Source organism: Neoarius graeffei, chromosome 1 (genome assembly GCF_027579695.1).
Source record: "Neoarius graeffei isolate fNeoGra1 chromosome 1, fNeoGra1.pri, whole genome shotgun sequence".
In the NCBI taxonomy this organism is placed as follows: domain Eukaryota; kingdom Metazoa; phylum Chordata; class Actinopteri; order Siluriformes; family Ariidae; genus Neoarius; species Neoarius graeffei.
The window spans coordinates 46,231,941-46,252,215 of NC_083569.1; the positions used below are offsets into that span (position 1 = coordinate 46,231,941).

General features: G+C 42.1%; 1 protein-coding gene across 1 annotated transcript; it reads left to right on the top strand.

The window, feature by feature from the left end:
• The first annotated feature begins 560 nt into the window (after positions 1-560).
• LOC132884991 (zinc finger BED domain-containing protein 5-like) lies at positions 561-1,992 on the top strand. Its single transcript, XM_060919184.1, has 2 exons — positions 561-1,839; positions 1,961-1,992. The coding sequence occupies exons 1-2, from the start codon at positions 561-563 to the stop codon at positions 1,990-1,992; spliced, it is 1,311 nt and encodes a 436-aa protein (XP_060775167.1).
• Positions 1,993-20,275: the final 18,283 nt, after the last annotated feature.

The following is a 20,275-nucleotide window of genomic DNA, read 5'->3' on the forward strand; positions in this document are numbered from 1 at the left end:
CCAAACCACGGCCCGCGAGCCAACTACGGCCCGCGGGCAGCGACTTTATGGCCCGCCAAGTGACGTCTAAACAAAGGTCAGGCATGCGCAATGCGATCCCTCCACATCCCTGGGTGCCTTCCGCTAATCACAGAGTGAGTAAAACAATATATCATTGACAGATGAAATACTAACAACAGACAATGGCTACCACTTCAAAGAAACGTAAAGTTGACCGCGAAAATCGCCAGTTTAAACCGGAATGGACGGATGAGTTTTGTTTCATTTTACCGGCATATCAGAACGCTAAGCCAACATGCCTGATATGCATGCAAACTGTCGCAGTCTGCAAGGTTGACAACATCAAGAGGCACTTCAGAACTATGCATGCTAGCTTTAATTCCAACTTCCCAGAACATTCTGATCAACGCAGACAAAAAATAACCACCATGCAGTCTTCTTTAAAGCGCTCAGTTTTTAGAATTGAAACGTGTAACACGGCACATCAAAGGGCAAGAGCAGCGTCTTTACGTGTTTCGTGGAGTCTCGGAAAAGCAAAGAAACCTTTCACAGACGCAGCCATGGTTAAAGAGTGTGCGATTGGTATGGTGGAAGAGGTTTTATGCCACGATATGAAAACCCAGCAAACTGTCGTGGAGCTATTAAAGCAGGTACCGTTGTCAGCCAACACTACCGCAAGACGAGTCGAAGTTTTAGCCGAGGATTGTACATCCAAACTGAAGGCGGATCTCGTTAAAGCAGATGCCATGTCCCTGGCAATAGACTCGTCGTGTGACCGAACGGATATGGAGCAACTGTCTGTTTTTGTCAGATTTTTTGATGGGAATGCATTCAGGGAAGAGCTGCTATGTTTGCTTCCTCTACCTGGGCGCTCAACGGGGGAGATTATCTTTAACGAGCTGACACGGTTCTTTGAGAAGGCTGGCTTGGACGTGGACAAAATTGTGTCAGTTGTCACTGATGGAGCCCCGTCCATGGTGGGACTTCGACAGGGATTGGCGAGCAGGCTGTCCGCAATTAACCCAAAGATGTTGACATTTCACTGCATCATTCACCAGTCAGTGCTGTGCGCGAAACTCGACAACAAAATGAAAGATGTCATGGATTTTGTGACCAGGCTAGTGAATTTCATTCGAGCGAATTCAAGTCTGCAACACCGGGTTTTCCGAGCCTTCTTGGAAGAAATGTCAGCTGAGCACAGAGACCTTTTGCTGCAGAACGACGTGCGCTGGCTGAGCAAAGGCCGTGTGTTGGAGCGTGTGTGTGACCTGCACGCCGAGCTTGTTTCGTTCCTCTCCAGCCTGCAGAGTCAAAAAGCGCAACAGTTCCAGACTTTTTTGACCGATCGGAAGGAGATGGCATACGTGTGTTTTTTAAGCGACATAATGTCTCATCTGAATCACCTTAACCTTAAACTACAAGGCAAGAATCACACTGTTGCAGACATGTACGAAGCTATTGAAGCATTCCAGGGAAAGCTGAACATTTTCGAGAGAGACATTCGAGGGAGAAAGTTGCACTTTCCTCGTTTGCAACAGCACTGTGAAAAGAACGGCATGCGCGAAGATCCAGCAATGGTGCACTTCGTGACCAAACTGGCGGAGAACTTCAAGGAGCGATTTGAAAGCAACCGCAAGCTCTCCCGTGACATCCTCCTTTTTCTGAGACAGCCGTTCTCTGTGACGCCTGATGGCCAGTGGACATCGGAGGCCAAGAAACTGCTGCCTTCTATAGATGAAGCATCGCTTCAGATGGAGGTCTCGGAAATGGCAACATCCGACACGCTTAAAGCGCACCACCAGGAGAGCGAGTTGGCTGAATTCTGGATCAATGTCGACCGTGATCGATTCAGAAACACCAGATCAGTTGCAATGCTCCTTTTGACAAGTTTCCCCTCCACATACATATGTGAAGCCTCATTTTCGGCAATGAACTGTCTCAAAAATGACGCAAGAAACAGATTGTCTGACGCACACCTTGGCGATTGTTTGAAGATTGCCACAACAGAATACAAACCAGACTTCAAGAAGGTTGCCTCCTCATCCAGTCACTGCCATCTCTCACACTGATTGGTGAGTAAAATATTTGTGTCTATCAGTAGTAGGCCTATTACTCAGTAAGCATTTTATTATCCCAGACATTTAATATCTGGTCTGTTTGCTCTCTCTCTATCTCTCTCTATCTCTCTCTTCAGTGACTGACGTGGCTGATATGGTCCTGCAGAATCCTCTATCTCTCTTCAGTGACTGATGTGGCTGATGCGGTCTTGTAGAATCCTGCACCTCTCTCTCTCTCCGGCTAGGAAGGTGGTTAGTTGTGTATAGTTTGTCCATTGCCCATGTATACTGCTTTTCCTGGCACTAGTGTGGCAGCAGATATAGTTGTGTGGCAGCTGATGTTTTATTTTACATTTGTAAAGAAAGCTGATGTTTTATTTTACATTTTTAAAGAAAGTGATAATTCTGTGCACTGTCTCCCTCCCTCCCTGTGTGTGTGTGTGGAGGATGGTTGTTAGTTGTCCATACTTTGTAATACACAGCCCTTCTGGACACTTTATATTTGTTTTTTTTTTCATATTGCAAAATGTTTGCTACTGCGAGTAGGCCTAATAAAAATTACTATTTTTTTAGTACCACCTTCTGTGTCTTGCATGGCCATGTGGGGTGGGTGGGTTTGGGGTGGGGGGGTGGCTGCGGCCCTTGGCCTCACTTACTGTTCATAATTTGGCCCTCCATGAAAACTAATTGGAGACCACTGCAGTATAGCAAATATAACATTCAAGAAATAAAAACCAAGAGAGGCTGGCTATGATAAGAAAATTCTACAACCCAGAAACAGACGGGAGCGCCGCTTTTAGGCAGTGCCTAAAGCTATATATTATTTTAATAGAGCAATTAATGAATTTAGGCCACATGGCCCAAAATTCTCCACTGTTTTTTCCTGCTTCATCATGACCCAATTCAAGATACTACGTCATGCATCACATGGTGGGCTTTCCTCCTTCGCGCAAGGCATTGTGGGATACAAATTTGAAACCGGAGAGAAAAATGGAGGATGTGAATGAAACGTGAAGGACTGACTACAGTAACGGAAAGTGAGAAAAGACATTATGTTGCAAAGGAAAGGAAACGCAGGACCAAACAAATAGATATCGGCGGTCAGCGAGCACCTCGGTGTGATCAGCTGTTCATTTAGCGACAGAATGATGGAACCGTCACTGCACGGTCAAGGTAAAGCTGTAGATGGCAGTAATGCAACACTGGATACCAACTGCTGTAACCCCCCCCAAAAAAGGTGGTGGTAAACCTGCACATGCGCACACAGACTTCCTCCGTCTGCTTGACTAGGCAAAGCGAGTGATTTCACGCAAGTTATTTGCTCGGGAATCCCTTCAAATTAAATAACTTGGACACAGAATGGCCTGTTTTATTTTTTGTGAGATATTACAGAAATAAACATGCATCACAATGACCAAATTTCAGAGGGAACTAAATTTCACCAACTTTATGAAATCGAAAGGCTGAATAGCTTTAAATGTATGATTTTTGTTGGCCACACTAAAAAAAAATCTTTCGGCTAAACCTCTGTGTCCATCAAACGCATACATGCTTACTTGAATCCACGATGATAAAATTGCTGAGGTCATAGTTTATGATTTTCCAAGTCTACTCTTTTCTACGGGTGATTTAATTCTTGGAAACATGTAAATCCCAGAAATTAAAAAAAATTATTTATTTATATATATATATATATATATATATATATATATATATATATATATATATATATATATATATATATATATATATATATATATATATATAAAAAACATTTATTTTGAATTCCTTCGTTCTTGACTTAAACCAACATCCTGCAATACTAACTACATGTTGGTACTAATCCTTTAGCCATAATTTGCCAAGCACCTGTTATTTTCCCCTAAATGGCCTATAAAAGTCAGATGTGATGCTGACACTTTAAGTCATGAATCTCAGTCGTGTATTTTGCCAAAACAAAGACCGGGCACTACAAAATCTTTACTTGTGTGTAACTATACTCCAGAGATACAGGGTTGTCCTTTATCCTTTATAAATATTTCTAATAAAAACACGAAATGGTTTTCATAATAAACCATGATAAAAGGATATTACAACATGTCTATTGTCCTTGATATTTACTGTTACATGGCCTTCATTTTACTGAGGAGAAGGGGGGAGAAAACAAAAAACTACACAGTTACTCACAGCTTCAGATTTTGGAGGCACAGGGGGTGGAGGTAGATTGATCTCAACGCTGAGGAAGGCAGCACTTGGAGAACTCGCACTGGGGTATGGCAGGCCAGACGGGCAGCTGGAGACGTTAACGTTTCCTCGGACATCCTCGTTGTGCTCGTTTACAGGACTGTGCGTCTGGGTGTGGTCCAACCACAGTTCCTCGTACGGGTTGCGCGGTGGACACGCGGGCACAGTCACGTTGACGTGCTCACTTTCCGGCATCTGCAACTCCAAGGGCGAGCACGTGCTGAAGCGGCCGCGGCACTGGAACGGCAGGCTCACACTCTCGTTAGTGCGGTGGTTCATACAGACGACATTTCAAAGTATTTTGTGTCACTCGGTCGAGATACGTGACAAGTCTGCACCGCGCATTTATTACGTTTGCATGCCGCTTTACAAGTTTGAAATAAATGTAATAGTTTCTTTTAAGTAATCGCCTGTGCATTTATACTAAATTATCCACCTCAGGATCAGCAAATAATTGCTGAATAATAACCTCGACTTTGTCTCACTTATTTACTGATATTTACTTTGCCTTCGGTGAATAATTGCCAAATTACTGAACATTTATAGACGGAGTTTTGGTTATCATCGCAGTTTCTTTTACGCTTTCAGAAACCCAATGATAAAACGCGTGAGAAGTCACTAATAAATTAAAATGTTGCTATCGTTGACGAATCACTGTGGTGCAAGTGGAATAACACATGCTAGACCGTGGAAGGCGGTGGGGGCGTGCGTGACGCTTATAGAATAATTTTGGAAACTTGTCTGTCGTGTGTTATTCCTTAACCTTATTAATCTGAATACATTAAATTAAATATTTTTTAAAGTATCAAGCATAAATTTCATCACTATAAATTTAAAGTAGAAAAACAATGTTATCCAATAAACAGTAAATATATGGGGGGAAAAAGACCACGACAATATCAGATAAAAGAATAAATAAGAAGTTATAAAGGTGATCCGCACTGCACCTCATGTTTAAAAGGGGTGAAATACTGACCACAAAAAAAAAATCCTGGAGCCTCGGGATTAAATACTTACCACCACACAAAAATACTTACCATGCATTTGATGATAAATGATATATAAGAGGTGTTGAGGAAAAAAGCCTATTCAAAAAAAACCCAGAAGAATTCCCAGAGGAACTGGGATGGGTCTCTGATAAAGCCACCTCAGACTCTTCATCAAGATGAGCAACGCTGCCTTCTACGAGGAGGAGCTTTTTTGTTTTCCTCTTCTTCATCCCTCCTCCTTTTCCCCTGGTGAGGGACAGGAATACAGTCTATGGGGAGAAACCCTACTGGGACCATAGTGGGGTTCCCTGAAGGAAACAGGGTCATCAAAGGGGCTGGGATCCAGATGGGAGTTGGGTTCCAGAAGGGTGTCAGGTTCCGCAAAGGGGTCAAGATACTGCAGGGGGGCAGGATACTAACAGGTGTGGGGTTCATCAAAGGGGTTGAAATACTGCAGGGGGGCGGGTTCCTCAAAGGGGCCGGGGTATCGCAGGAGGGCGGGTTGCTAACAGGGATGGGGGCAGAGCAGGGGGCTGGGTTCCACAGAGGGGTCAGGATGCTAAGAGGGATGGGGGCAGAGCAGGGGGTTGGGTTCCACAAAGAGGCTGGGGTATCACAGGAGGGCAGGTTATGAAGAGGGATGGGGGCAGAGCAGGGGGTTTGGTTCCACAAAGGGGCTGGGGTATCACAGGAGGATGGGTTGCTAAGAGGGATGGAGGTAGAGCAGGGGGGTGGGTTCCATAAAGGGGCTGGGCATCTCAAATGAGAGGGGTTCAAGGAAGGAGACAGGGCCCTCAAAGGAGAGGGGTTCCCTAAAGGGGACAGGGCACTCAAAGGAGATGGGCTACCTAAAGGGGACAGGGTCTCTAAAGGAGATGGGCTTCCTAAAGGGGACAGGGTCTCTAAAGGGGGCAGGGCCCTCAAAGGAGATGGGGTACCTAAAGGGGACAGGGTCTCTAAAGGTGGCAGGGCCCCCAAAAATGCCTCAAACCCATCCTCCTCCTCCTCTTCTTCCTGATGAGGTGTGGGATCTTGATCCTCTTCACGTCTCTCCTCACTGGCAGGAAACATCCTTCCTGTATACAAGAGAGATGAGATGTGCAGATGTGCCTCACTGTCTTCGTCAAATGAATCAGAAACCTCTCTTTTTATAACAGAGCTTCTGTTTTGTACAGCAGGAAATCCTCAGTCTAAACAAACTGGGGCGAGTTTCCCAAAAGCATCGTAGCACAAAGATCGTCGTTAAATGGCAGTGCGAGCATCATAATGAACACTCTCTCCTAATTAAGATGCTCTTAGCTTTAAGAGGCTTTTGGGAAACCCAGCACAGCTCTTTACACCAAATGTATTTACACTCTCACACAGTTTTCTTTCCTATTAGCTGTACAGCAGTTTGCTGAAACACACCAATGAACTCAATAATAAACTCGCATACATTTCATCTTATTGAAAGCATTTTATCTGTTTTAACTATTTTCCAGAGTGTATATTTACTGTTTTACAGCCCAACGAAGAGACAAATAAAACCCTGAACCCTGGAAAACAATAATTTAGTGACATTAACTTTGCTAACTAGCCGACTTGCTAACCTTAGCTTCACTAACATTCCCCTTCAGAGTAAATATTTGACTTTTAGTAAACTAAGTAACTATAGGACTTTTCTAACAAACTGGTGAACACACACTAAAGTTAGGTTACAGAAATAATTATACATCTTAAACTATTAGCCGAATGGGTCATTTCTGCTCACATTGCCATTTCTGGGAGAGTTTGCACTTTAGCGACAGTAACCTGTGTGTGTGTTTTATGGTCATATGTTAACATAAAAATCATGAAGAAACGTTTTTGTACTTATTTTGGCGATTTGAAGCCTTTTGTGTGATTTTCTCTCGTGTTCTTCTGATATAAGAGCGAGATCCTCTCGAGATCGCCTCAATAAATATGGCGGAGTTTTGTCGCTAAAGTGCAGCTGTCCCCGTTTAATGACGACATTTCTAAGCGCGTCTGTCTGTTTCTAACAATCATAAAATCGTCTGTAACTGTTGTAGTTATAATATTCAGACAGCAAAATGTGTTCATGCTGACAGCTAGCTAGCTTAGCCAACTGATCTAACGTTTCTGACTAGCCGTTAACTTTAAGCTAATTATCATGGATGTAAACCGATTAGCCAAACAATAAGGAACAGGTCGCTTTAATCAAAACCCTGTTAACTCTATTCCTGATGGCCTTTCCGTTTATTTAGTGCTATTTTAACCCCCTTTTCTGTAATAACGCGGCGTTTAAAACACTTGCTGCCGGACCGAAAGCGAGAAAACCGGCTAACTCACCGTCGCAGGGCTCGGTCAGTCCGCTCCATTCGCGCGGTGGCAGCGCCTCCATCTGCAGCAGCAGGTCTTCGAACAAGAAGTTCATCGCTGGCGATGCAGGAGTTAATTCTCGAGGTGGTGCTTGAATCAATCCAGGTGTGTCGTGGGAATCAATGCAGTGGTGCAGCAGGAGGAATCGCAGAGTCGCTCGTGGATGCCGAAACTCAGCCGTTGAACAAATGAAGGATTTTGAAATTAAACATTCCAAAGCGCCACCTGATTGGCTGCTGAAGGCTTTTTGTTTCACCGCGTTGCTTGGTGAGGAAGCGAGTTTGTTTTGCTCCGCCCCCATTAGTCCGAGTCCAATAATGAGGCCCTGATCAGGAAAAGGAGCGCAGAATTTACTGAGATTCATTTCAAATGCTTATCATTTCATTTTCACTCAGACTTCAGATGAGGATCTTCCAGGGATTCATTTTTCAAAATGTTGTCTTCACACTTTCATAATATATTTCATGAATAGAATAATGCCACAACAAATGTTTTAATGAGTCTGATTTTTTACTTTGACATAGTTACTAACACACCAAAGAAAAATCCATCATGATAGATAGATAGATAGATAGATAGATAGATAGATAGATAGATAGATAGATAGATAGAGCACTGATCTCCTCCACGCCACATATTACAATAACCTGGATCCACATACACATCCAGATTTGCATCAAAATCTAATCAATTGCTCCTTGGCCCATGGCTCACCTGTCCTTAAAATTTAATCAAAATCTGCTCACTACTTTTTGAGTTACGTTGGGAACAGGCAAACAAATGGAAGCCAAAACATGGCTGTCGTTTCTCTTTACTTCGCTGAGTGCTTCTTGACATAATATGGATCACTATAGTTGTGGAATAGGGCTATTTACTGGATTTTTATTATTTACTGTTTGATCTTAAACGTATTAAGAAGGCAATAAACTGCACTAATTACCTTTTGACGAGGCACCTGTTAATTGAAAAGCATTCATGAAGCTGGTTAAGATAATGCCGACAGTGTGTAAAGCACCATCAAGGGAAACGCTGGCTACTTTGAAAAATCTAAAATATGAAGCATATTTTTGTTTTGTACACTTGTTTGTTTACCACATAATTCCATATATGTTCCAGATGTTATTTCATAGCTTTGATGTCTTCAGTATTGTTCTACAATGTAGAAAATAGTCCAAATACAGAAAAACGTAGGAATGAGTAGGGGTGTCCAAACTTCTGACTGGTTTTGTGTGTGACAAAATCAAGGGATGGGAATCTTCATCATCAACACGATACGATACGCATCTCAATGCACTGCCAACGATTCGATACATTAACAATTCATGAAATTACCAATGGTAAGATGCGATACGATTTTCCAACCTACTGTGATACAGTGCGATACTGTACGATTTCATTTTAACACAATGCGATGCAGTGAGATTCGATACGATACGATGCGATGCGATGCGATGCGATGCAGAAGAAAATTATACCATGGAATACATAGGATTTCTCAAGTACTGGCACTTAAAGCATTACCACTGGCTGTGCCTTTTAGTTTAAAAAAACAGGAATTACACAATTTCAAAAAATTCACACCTGAATAATGAACAATTAACTTTCTGCCACATTTTTATGTTAGCCTAAGCAGCTCACACTGCGTTAAGTTTTTGAAAGAGGTTTAATAAAGAATTAGATTTAATAAAAAGAAAAAAGTCATGAGATTTTAGGATAGTGGATCCCATCCAATATAATAACTAGTAAATTAACAAAAAATTAACCCGTTGACATATTCTATCTTCCTCAAAAAGATTGAAAATACTTTAGAAAACCAGTAACAAGGCAGTCACAAGGCTCCTGGATTCAAGCAAGTAAAAAGGCAGTAACACAGCTCCTGGATTCAAACATTTAACTAAGGTGTTTCTTTTTCGAGTTTTTTTTAAGGAATATCAACTCATCGACATGATCAGGGTGTAGGAGACTTCGTTGGGCAGTAACAATATCCCCTGCAGTGCTAAAGACACGCTCAGAAGATACACTAGTTGCTGGTATGGACAAGTAGTTCTTAGCCAAAGCTGAAAGGAGTGGTAGGTCTATCTGCCCTTTCCACCACTGCAACACATTGCCCTCCAAATCTAGACAATCTCGCTCTCTGTATTTGATAATTTCAGTCTTAGCTTGCTCCAGTATGGTCTTCGTTGGAGGTCTGGAAGTGATGAACTCTCCAAAGAGCTGGCCCAATGCTGTTTTTTTGGGAGCGGGTGAGGCATCATCATCTAGGGAAGACATAAAATGAGATTATTAGTGCTGACAAATAAGAGCGGTCAACACAACAAGCACACACAGTGTCTAAAAAAGCCGAAACTTTTCCAAACTATTGATTTAGAGCCAACCGGTGAATGTACATACATGTCAACCTATACGGAATGTCCGTATTTTATACGGATTTGATTCAATAAACGTAGTATACGGGCGTATAAATAAAGTTATACGGATTCTTTAAAAAAACTTCAATATTTATTTAGAGCTATAATCAATTCCCATGATGATAAAAGAGCGCATAACATTTACAAACATACTGTACACCACAGACAGCCAGTAAAGAGTCTTATGAAATCACGCGTTATCTTGTGGTAGCGAGACTTCGTTCTACTTTTGATCATGCGCACACCGCATTGCGAGAATCCCGCCAACCGGGAAGTCATAGACATATAAACATAGACGCCGCCTTCTGCGTAGAATCATACGACATCCTCGCCGCCATATTGGATGTGGCAAAATGGAGATTCTGGTAGTTTATTTCCTTGTAATTTAAATGTGTATACCAATAGTTAAATCTTATTTTTTCTACAGTCATATTTTGTAGTTTAAAATATTTATTCTCATATGTCTATTTTGCATAAGTATTTAAGGCATATTTGCACATTTGCATAGTGCATTTTTACATGCGTATTTTGCACAGAAGCATTGCATTTTAACTGTTAATAATTGTTGTGTTTTTTCTATTTTTATATTTTCAAAGGTTTTTCACCTAAAGAGAAAATTAAAGACAAAGCAACTGTAAACAATTTAACCTTCAAGTGAATAAATTTGCAGTTTATGTTGAAGTTTATTTTGAAATTCTATTTAAAATGTGTGCATGTGACAAAGACTTCTTCATAAAATGATAATCAAGATATGGAGCACTTTACAAGACTTGCAATATTGGGTGCAGTGTTTTTTAAAATCTATACTCCTCCTTCTTCTTCTTCTTCTTCTCTTCTTCTTCCTCTTCCTTCTTTTCTTGTTCTCGTCACCGAACAGCATCTTGATGGCTTCTTGACTCTTCCATCGCAAAGAAATTTTCTATGGGGAAAACGAAAGCCTCCCAAATAATCAAAGGTAAGCTACACATGTTTACATTAAGTATGTCCTGGCTAAGACCTCATAAATAGCCTAGTGTAAACTAATTGGTGTATTAACTGTTTTATCCACTCATTGTCTATTTTATTTTCTATCTGAAACTTACCCATTTTAAATCACTCTTGGTTTACTATCTATCTATCTATCTATCTATCTATCTATCTATCTATCTATCTATCTATCTATCTATCTATCTATCTATCTATCTATCTATCTATTGTTCTGAGGCCATGACTATAGTAAAACCATAATAAATTGCAATAGAATTGAATTTATTGACTGGTTATATAATGACCTTTCTTATTTTAACATAAGATACGTATTTTAGCCCTTAATTTGGGAAATAACTGGTACCACTGAAAGCAAATAAAAATAAATGTATAGTTTATTCACAAATGCACTCTATAAACCATAAGCATATTGAGTTTGGGTCTTGGCTATCACCAACATGCACCAGAGTACAGGAAATCACAAATACTAGATAGAAAATTGCCCCCCATTCAACTACACACCCACTTTTGGTGAAGGGTATGACTTTCTGAAATTTTCCCTTATTTTGAGTTAAAAATCTGGGAAATATCCCTTTTTTTTTTTCAAACCTCAAAGTTGACAGGTATGGTGTGTGCATGTTAAGCACAGCGTAATATTAGCCACTGATGACTGGGATCCTGGGGACCCCGGCCATAGTGGCCTGTTTGTCTCTGTTTCCACAGGCATAACTCCAGCAGAGGTGCACCCCAAATTGGCGGGAGTTCCAAATTCCGTTTGGGCGAAGGGTAAACATGATGTAGGCCTAATAAAGAATGCTGAACCAGTGGTGGTCACCCCCAAATCAGATTTCAGGCCTAAACAGACCCAGTACCCACTCAAACCAGAAGCAATCGCAGGTATAAGACGGGTCTTTGATTCGTTGCTGAAGGCAGATGTAATTGTCCCTTGCCAGGACTCTCCAGTGCGCACTCCTATTTTTTTCCAGTTAAGAAGGCAAGAAAACCATCCCAGCCCGATGAGTGGAGGTTTGTCCAAGATCTGCAAGCAGTCAATGCTGCGGCTGTCCCGCACGCGCCTGACGTCCCTAAAGAGTGCTTTGCAGACCACACCCACTTTGGGACTGCCTGACCCCAGTAAACCATTTGTTCAAAGTGTAGATGAAAAGAAGGGTTTTTATGACCTCTGTTCTTTTGCAGAAACACGGGGATAGATTGAGACCTGTAGCCTACTTCTCCAGCAGGGTGGATCCAGTGGCGGCTGGACTTCCTGTTTGCCTGTGTGCAGTTGCTGCAGCTGAAAAGGCGGTAACTGCTTCCAGAAATATTGTGGGGTACTCTAACCTCACCCTTTTGGTCCCACATGCTGTCTCCCTGCTTCTGTTGGAGAAAAGACGTCACATTTGTCAGCACAGAGATGGTTGAAGTATAACACTGTCACACTTGATATGCCTAACATCATTGTGAAATGTTGTTCTGTTCTGAATTCTGCCTCTCTTCTCCCTACAGAGGATGATGAAGAACCACATGACTGTGTTGCTCTCACTAATGATTTTTGTTCCCCCAGGGCAGATTAAAAGAGTGACCCTTTTGGAAAATCCAGACATGGTCCTCTATGTGGATGGTTCAGCCTCCAGAGACTCAGAGACAGGAAAGAGCAAAGTAGGTTTTGCCATAGTCTCGGATCACGAGGTCCTCAAGGCGTTGTGTCTGCCCTCAAACCTGTCGGCGCAGGCCGCAGAGCTCTGTGCCCTTATTGAGGCATGCAAATTGGCTGCAGGGCAATCTGTCAATATTTTTACGGACAGTAGGTATACATTTGGCGTTGTGCACAATTTTGGCACCATTTGGAAACATAGAAATTTTCTCACTAGCACAGGATCTCCCATTGCACATCATATAGCTAACGGACCTTCAGAGCACTGCCACCCAGGACGAGAGACGAGTCTGGAAACAGGCAGGCTGTATCCTTGCAAACTCGGTCTGGGTTTGTCCCTCGGGCCGTCCCTGTCTACCAAAATACATGTTGTCTTTCTATGCAAAATTGGCACATGGGCTCACCCATGTGTCAAAACAGGGGATGGTAGCAGAAGTAACAAAGAGATGGTTCACAAAGGGGTTTTCAAATTATGCTGCGAAATTTTGCAAGCAATGCTTGATATGTGCACAACATAATGCAGGTCAAGGTATCAAACTAACTCAAGCAGCACACCCAATACCAGACAAACCATTTGATCATCTCCAAATGGACTTCATTGAACTGACACTTAAAAATAAACTAAGCAAAGCTTGTGCAGAAACAGGGCTAGGATGGACAAAGGTCCTCCCTGTAGTACTCGCACAAATGAGGATGCAAACTAGACCTAAACATGGGTTAAGCCCATTCGAAATTCTGTTTGGACGAGTACCCAACACGGGGATAGGGCCAGCTCAAGGAACACTGCCAGACACCACACTGTGATGATGCAATGTTGAATTACTGTGCAACGTTGTCCTCTGCTTTGAAATCTATCCACAAACAGGTAAAGAAGCACTTCCCAAACCCGCTGAGGGACCTCTGCACGATCTACAACCAGGGGATTGGATCGTGGTGAAGGACTTCCAACAAACCAAGTGGAACAAGCCACGGTGGAATAGCCCATTCCAGGTCCTGCTCACGACCCCAACGGCAGTGAAGGTCACAGGCAGAGTGACGTGGATCCACGCTAGCCGCTGCAGGAGGGTTCCTGAACCGGCTGAGCAGGAGGAAAAGAAGGCCTAAGTGACCCAGACGCTGACTAAAGCTCGTGAGGAAGAAAGGCATCACTGCATGGAACAGTGCAAGTATCACATCAATCACGCACGCACCCTCAATAGGGAAGAGTATTTCAGTGTCTAGCTGATAGATAAGCCTTAGGGTTTCGAGTTTCCTCCAAGTCCCGGTGAGGTGGGACGAGGGCTGATAGGGCGTGCCCGCCCTCTGAGCACCAATACACATCAAGAAGGGCAAGGGTTAACTCGGTAACATCATTGAGGCACTGAACAAGATGCGCAAGGTTGCTGAATAATTACGAGCAGATGAACATGGAGTAGTTGAAGACAGCTGATCGTGTTAGTTCAGTGGATGGAAGACTCTGATTCTATCCACCATACCGGGCCTGGGCTTAGTGATTGTGATGCTATGTTTGCTCCCTGTTTTCTGTCAATGTTGTATGCACTGGTGCCATCTGCGGGGGAGCACGGACCTTTTTGACCCCCCAAAGATAAAGTTGGGGGGTCAAAAACACCCCAATAATGAAACGTGAAAAAGTAGTAAACAGTACAGATGAATTCATGTTAACTGATGATTGAAACCAACTAAACAAATAATAGCCTAGCTTTGAATGCAAAATAAGTAATCTATAGAAACGTCACCTAAAATGTTATGATCGGACATGACCCGCCCCCTTTTCCGCTTGCAATAGAGTGCTCCGAGATGATGCTAAAAATAGTAACCATGCGGTCGGCGCGGCCATCTTGGAAGTCACTCGCTCCAGAGCGCTCAGAGTACACATCATAGCAGGGACGCAGGAACTAGGGGTGCTGAGGGTGCTGCAGCACCCCCCTCCTGGACAACAGACGCAACTACAACACTGGCGTTGTAAATTCAGGCATACATTTTTCTTTTATTCTAAAATAAAAACAAAATGAAAAAACATTTTTTTTCCTAATTTTTACATGCTTATAAGTAGTTTTAAATGTAATTTAAAAATTTGGTTTGAGGTGAGTGATAAACGTTTAGACCTCAACCAGACCGGAAAGAACAGTGGCGTAGAACAGTGCACTGGTGGCGGGAGAGTTCGTTTAGCTAGTGGTGTGTGTCAATGTAGCAGCAATGAGCCAGAAAAGGATTTCTGATTTCTTTAAAGATGGAGGGGGCCAAAAAGCCAAAGAGAAAAAGTCTTATGACGGAGGGCACGAGGAAGTTCAGGAGGAGGACGAGAGGCCTTCATCATCAGGGCAGGCTTCCCACTCCAGCACTGGCTGTAGCACTGCCACTGACCAGCAGCTAAGAGGAGAATCAGTGCGGCTGCCTCCGCTGCGTGTGTGAGAGCGGGAGAACACGAATGCGAGTGTGGACTATGAACGATGTCAAAATGCGGCCGTAAATAATTTAATGGGCCCTCTCTTCTTTTAGTATGGTTAATCTTATTAAGGTTATGGTTATCTTGTTTTTGTCACCTAAAAATGTACGCCTACGAGTACGACCTATCATAGTTTGGATGTTTGATACCATGGACAGCTACGCAGCACGCTCTGGCTGAGAACGCACTTTGTATTTTTCATCTTTTGTCTAAAAAAATAAATGCACTTATTATTGAATACATGTGAGCGTCTCAGTAAATGTAAGATTATAGCTCTGGCCTGGCTTTTAGTAGCCTACTGTAAGAAATAATACTGAGAATATAGCCTTTGGGCTATATTTGGTGCATCATCTGATGACATAGCCTACAGCACCCTGCACTTCAGATGAGTTCCTGCATCCCTGCATCATAGAGTACACATTCACCGATTCATTGCCGCGTTAGAGGGCTTAGAAGTTTTGATTTTTTAAGAATTTAGACATCTGAAGTGATGGAGCACTACTGTGATAGTTTAGATAAGCAGGCACGGGAGCGTTATGCTGAGAAGGTACGTTTCATTGGGAATGTAGATCCATACATTGTTAGTGAGAAGGAATGGAAAGCTGACCCCAGCTTGTTGCCGCATAATTATCAATTATTTTAGTCAGTGAATAAAATGTAAGCCTAGTATGTAACTTGTACTAACAGCATGTGTACATAAACATTACTAGGCTTAGATCTTAAATGCCATTTGATGCAACAATGCACTGCAGTAGACATAAGCTACCTAATGTGACAAATATATCCATTAATCATTGCTGAAAGTACATAGAAAAGATAATAGTTTGTATCACATTTATTTTAGTAACTATGAAATTTAAGACAATTTAACCTACCTGTCACAAAGTGATCAGAACAAATCCGGATACAGTCAAGTTGTCCTAAATTTGATCAGTTAATGGCAGCCAGCCACTGTCGTCTCCTCCGCTCGCTTTTCTCCTGTGCTTCAATTCCCTGGTTAGTCACGACTTTAGGGAGTCTGTGGAAGCTTTTGCCACCCTTTTCCCCCCGGCTACTACAGCCAGCAATGACACGCGTATTCAGCATTTTGCTTCGCTGAGCAACAACAATGCACTGACACAGCGACGTTTGACTTCCAATATGGCCACCGCCGGGTTCGCACTGATCTCGAAGCACTCTATATTCCAGTGGTTGTCAGTGAGTGATTGACAGATTGCACTCCGCAAAATTTACACTGCGTAGCACTAGGCCTACGCGGCCCAGGCAAAAAAAAACATAAATAAAATGGTTTGTTGCGTAGCAACCAAGGCAGCACTACTGAGGCGAAAAGTTCTGTGTGGCCTCCCGCAGCCATTTTCACTGAACAGTGAACATAGAAATGAAGCAAAATGGACAAGTGGATTATCCGAATCAATAGGCCGGCAGCCACCAGCAATGAAGGTGATCATGTTGTGCAGAATTTGGACACTGAAGTCTGTGTTAAAGCCGATGCGGATATACAAGTTTAACGCGCTTAAGCCTTTTTATGGAGTATGGTGCACGTTTTTGTTTTTTTTTTGCACTATTCTTGTCAGTTGTCTGCCGAATTCATCTCAAAGAAAATTGCATTAAACTAAATTTGTTTGTATGAAACACAATTTATTCAATAATGTTTAAAGTCGTGAGATTTTTTTAATGCATCATAAGTTATCGTTAAAATGGGCGCTTCCCACTTGCAACGGTGAATAGTAATGAATGAAAATAACTTACAACTGAGTCTTTGATATTCAACTACATACACTGCCGACGTCATGACGTCACGGTGCAAGAACATAATTCTGACCCCCCAATGCTGACATGAAGTTGGCACCTATGGTTGTATGTCTGTGTTTGAGAGGCAGCTGACAAATATCGGTTACCAGATGGTGAAAATAGACTCTGATGACGTGCCTGACTGGCCTCCAAACTCACATGAAGACTATAACCCACCGTTCGATGACATCAGCACAGTTGACATGAAACTAGTCCTGACTTAAAACATTTTCATTATGATTGTTTCCTGTTCTATTGTTTCCTGATCTATGTATGTAGCTTGCTAGCGTGAACTTAAGATGTCTATGTCTTATAAAAAAACAGCTTAAGCATTATCCCTGTACACTCAATGACGTGTTAAGTCGAATCTCTCTGGGAACTCTTACCACTGAAATTGTGTACATTTTTTTCTTTTAGCAATTATTATCCTATAGGATAAAAAGGGGGGAGAATGTGAGGGAATTTTAATGGATGAACATTATTATTCTCTGTGTTTCTGTATGTTGAACTAAAGTGGCCTTGGTGGTAATGAGCAGGGTGCTTGAGTTCGTCCTAACTACGCATCTTCTCAGGATGTAATCACCTTTCCTGATCTCGGTGGTGATAAGCAGGGAGCTTGAGCTCTCCCTAACTCGCATCTGCCTGCACATACCAGAGCACGCCAGGTGCACTCATTAGTAAAACTTCATAGAAAATCTTGAGCCAATCACGTGACGACACAAGCAGTGAGCAAATGCTTTCAGAGTATAATAGATAACATTCCTAAAACACAACTCAGAGTGCGCGTACTCTCGGCATCATCAGAAGTGGTGTCTTCTTCTATTCTTCTCTTTCCTTTCGTATTTTATATATCTTTTATATGATCTACTGTAATTAATAACTGAAAAGACGACTCCTAAGCGTTCTGAAGTGTTTATTGGAAATTTCCATTATGGGTGCAGTGTTTTTTAAAATCTATTCTTCTTCTTCTTCTTCTTCTTCTTCCTTCTTTTCTTGTTCTCGTCACCGAACAGCATCTTGATGGCTTCCTGTAAGAGAAGTGCACAAGGTCAGAAACGACTCCTGAACGTTTTTGATCTCTGTGTAAACTGTGATGTGACGAAACGTTTCAATAGAAATCGAATACAAAATATAGTTGTGTGTCTCAGAACTGAATTTCAGCAGATGTCCAGTTTTTATTAAAAGATCCTCACCGGCTTGAGACCAGCTTCCCTCGCCTTCAGGATCGCATCCATTTCATCCACCTACACACAGAGAGGGAGAAGAGGAAAGAGGGATTGGTGGGTGGGGTTTTGTTTCCACATAGCCAAAGTTAATTCATCATTTCAATATCAGATGTTTTTAAGAATCAGAGATGAAACACTCTGTAAATTGCTTGAGTGTGTGTGTGTTGGTGCAGTGTGTGTGTGTGTGTGTGTGTGTGTGTGTGTGTGTGTGTGTATTGTGTGTGCGCTCACTTTGGCATACAGGAGCTCAGGATCGCTGATCATATTCATGATTTCATAATTGTTCTGGTTCCCTGCAAGCATCCAGGTGATCTTATTTGCCAAGTTCGGGTGGATTTTCTCAACAAGAGGCAACAAGTGATCATCTGCAGACAGACAGAGAGAGTGAGTGAGGTGTGAGAGAACAGAAATCGAGTAAATGGTCCCAGCCATCCAATCATGTAACATGGGCGGGGTTCAGGCGCCAAACTCTTTCTATTCTCGATTATTGAGGAACAAAAGCAAGACGAGTTGAAAGCAGGTGCTTGGAGAAGTTTTCGATCTCGACAAGGAAACACATCGCAAACCATAAAGGGGGAGGAAAAAAAGGTACCCTATGGGTCCATGTGGCTACTGTTTATAAATAAAATAGTTTTCTGATCCCATGTCCATACAGTAAATATAGCATATATACACATATCAATTCTACTCGCCTCATCTCTTGCAAGCATCACCAAGCTGCGAGCAGCATCAGGGCTTGGAGTGTTTTGGTTACCATGTTTTGTTTAGTGTATTTTGTTCTAAATGCAGTGCTGTGAACTCGATCTATTTTCAAAATAGTACGAAAGCACTTGTTCATGAGTTGTCTTTGAAGCATTATTTAGAACTAATGAGCACATTTTGTTTCACAAGTGGAGTGTAAAGACTCTGAAATAAAAAATACAATTAAAAAATTAAAGCCAATAGCAGAAGTTTGATATCGGCTTCTCAAGCTATCTGCCAAAAAGCTAAAAAAAAAAAAAACTTTCAAAACCTTTCATTTGACCTTTCAGAAGGACCAAACAAAAGCCATGATAATCAAAAAGGTACATTTTCTTCAAATGAACACCACTTATTCAATATCGAATCAGTAGCCTTGGTGAACCACAAGGTGAATTTCGTTTATCTTTTTATCTGCCCATTATCTTACAACACTACGAAGTGATAACGAGGTTTCTCTTATTCCATTTCTGGTTCTGATTGGTTCTGAAGTCTATCAAGAAGTGGAACGGGTAATCGAACTTGATCAGGATAAGTGCTGATTGGTTACGAAGTCTCACTATTGTTACACTCATTCTTACAACATGATGACATAGTGGCTACTGCCTCGCTTCGCCTCTTTGAGGCAGTGGCCACAAAAAAAACAAACAGTGGATTATACGCTGAGCTGCAGAGCAGGAGTGTGTATGAGCCAGATGTTGGTGTGTGTTTTTTATGCGTGTATGAGTGTGAAACTCACGCGCCATCTGGACTTGTTCATCTATAGGACATGATTCCAACATGTAGATGGTCAGCCTTTTCCCAGCAGATGGTGATGTGGGTCCATCCTGGACACAGAGGAACTCATTATTCTTCTATTATTATTATTATTATGACTCATTACTCATGTTTTGTTCTTACTGTTGTGTCCTTGTCTGGCTGAACTTCACTCACAGGTGACACAGCTGTAGGAGGCACTGCATCAGTTGGAGCTGGAAGTTCTTTTGCAGCTGAAACTGGAACCACAACTGGACTGCTGTCCCCAACTGCAGCTGTCTCAACAGCTGGGACGCTTTCCAGCGCTCGCTCAGCTGAAGGAACGAAAACACATCACAGCTCATTCATTTCAGTGAAAAAAACATTATCGGTATCAATTATACTATGTGCATGCAGTCAGATTCAGAAGTACTGGCATCCTTGGTAAAGATGAGTCAGAAAGGTTATGAAAATTTGAATATTATATATACACACACAGTATATATGGCTTTACATTAACTTTTTTGCTCACCGGCCAATGTGGCTAGTGGTTTTCCTGAGTCACTAGCCATTGAGCCTTTTCACTAGCCACAATTTTGTTGCCTGGAAATCGAAGTTTTTTATTCACCAGGATATGTTAAAGTTCGGAAGATCTAGATTTAA

Excerpts from the sequence above, each read along its gene's own strand:
- LOC132884991 (XM_060919184.1), top strand. The coding sequence starts at position 561 with ATGGTTAAAGAGTGTGCGATTGGTATGGTGGAAGAGGTTTTATGCCAC. Across the intron at positions 1,840-1,960 it reads ATTCTGGATCAATGTCGACC|ATTGTCTGACGCACACCTTG; the intron begins GTGATCGATTCA and ends CGCAAGAAACAG.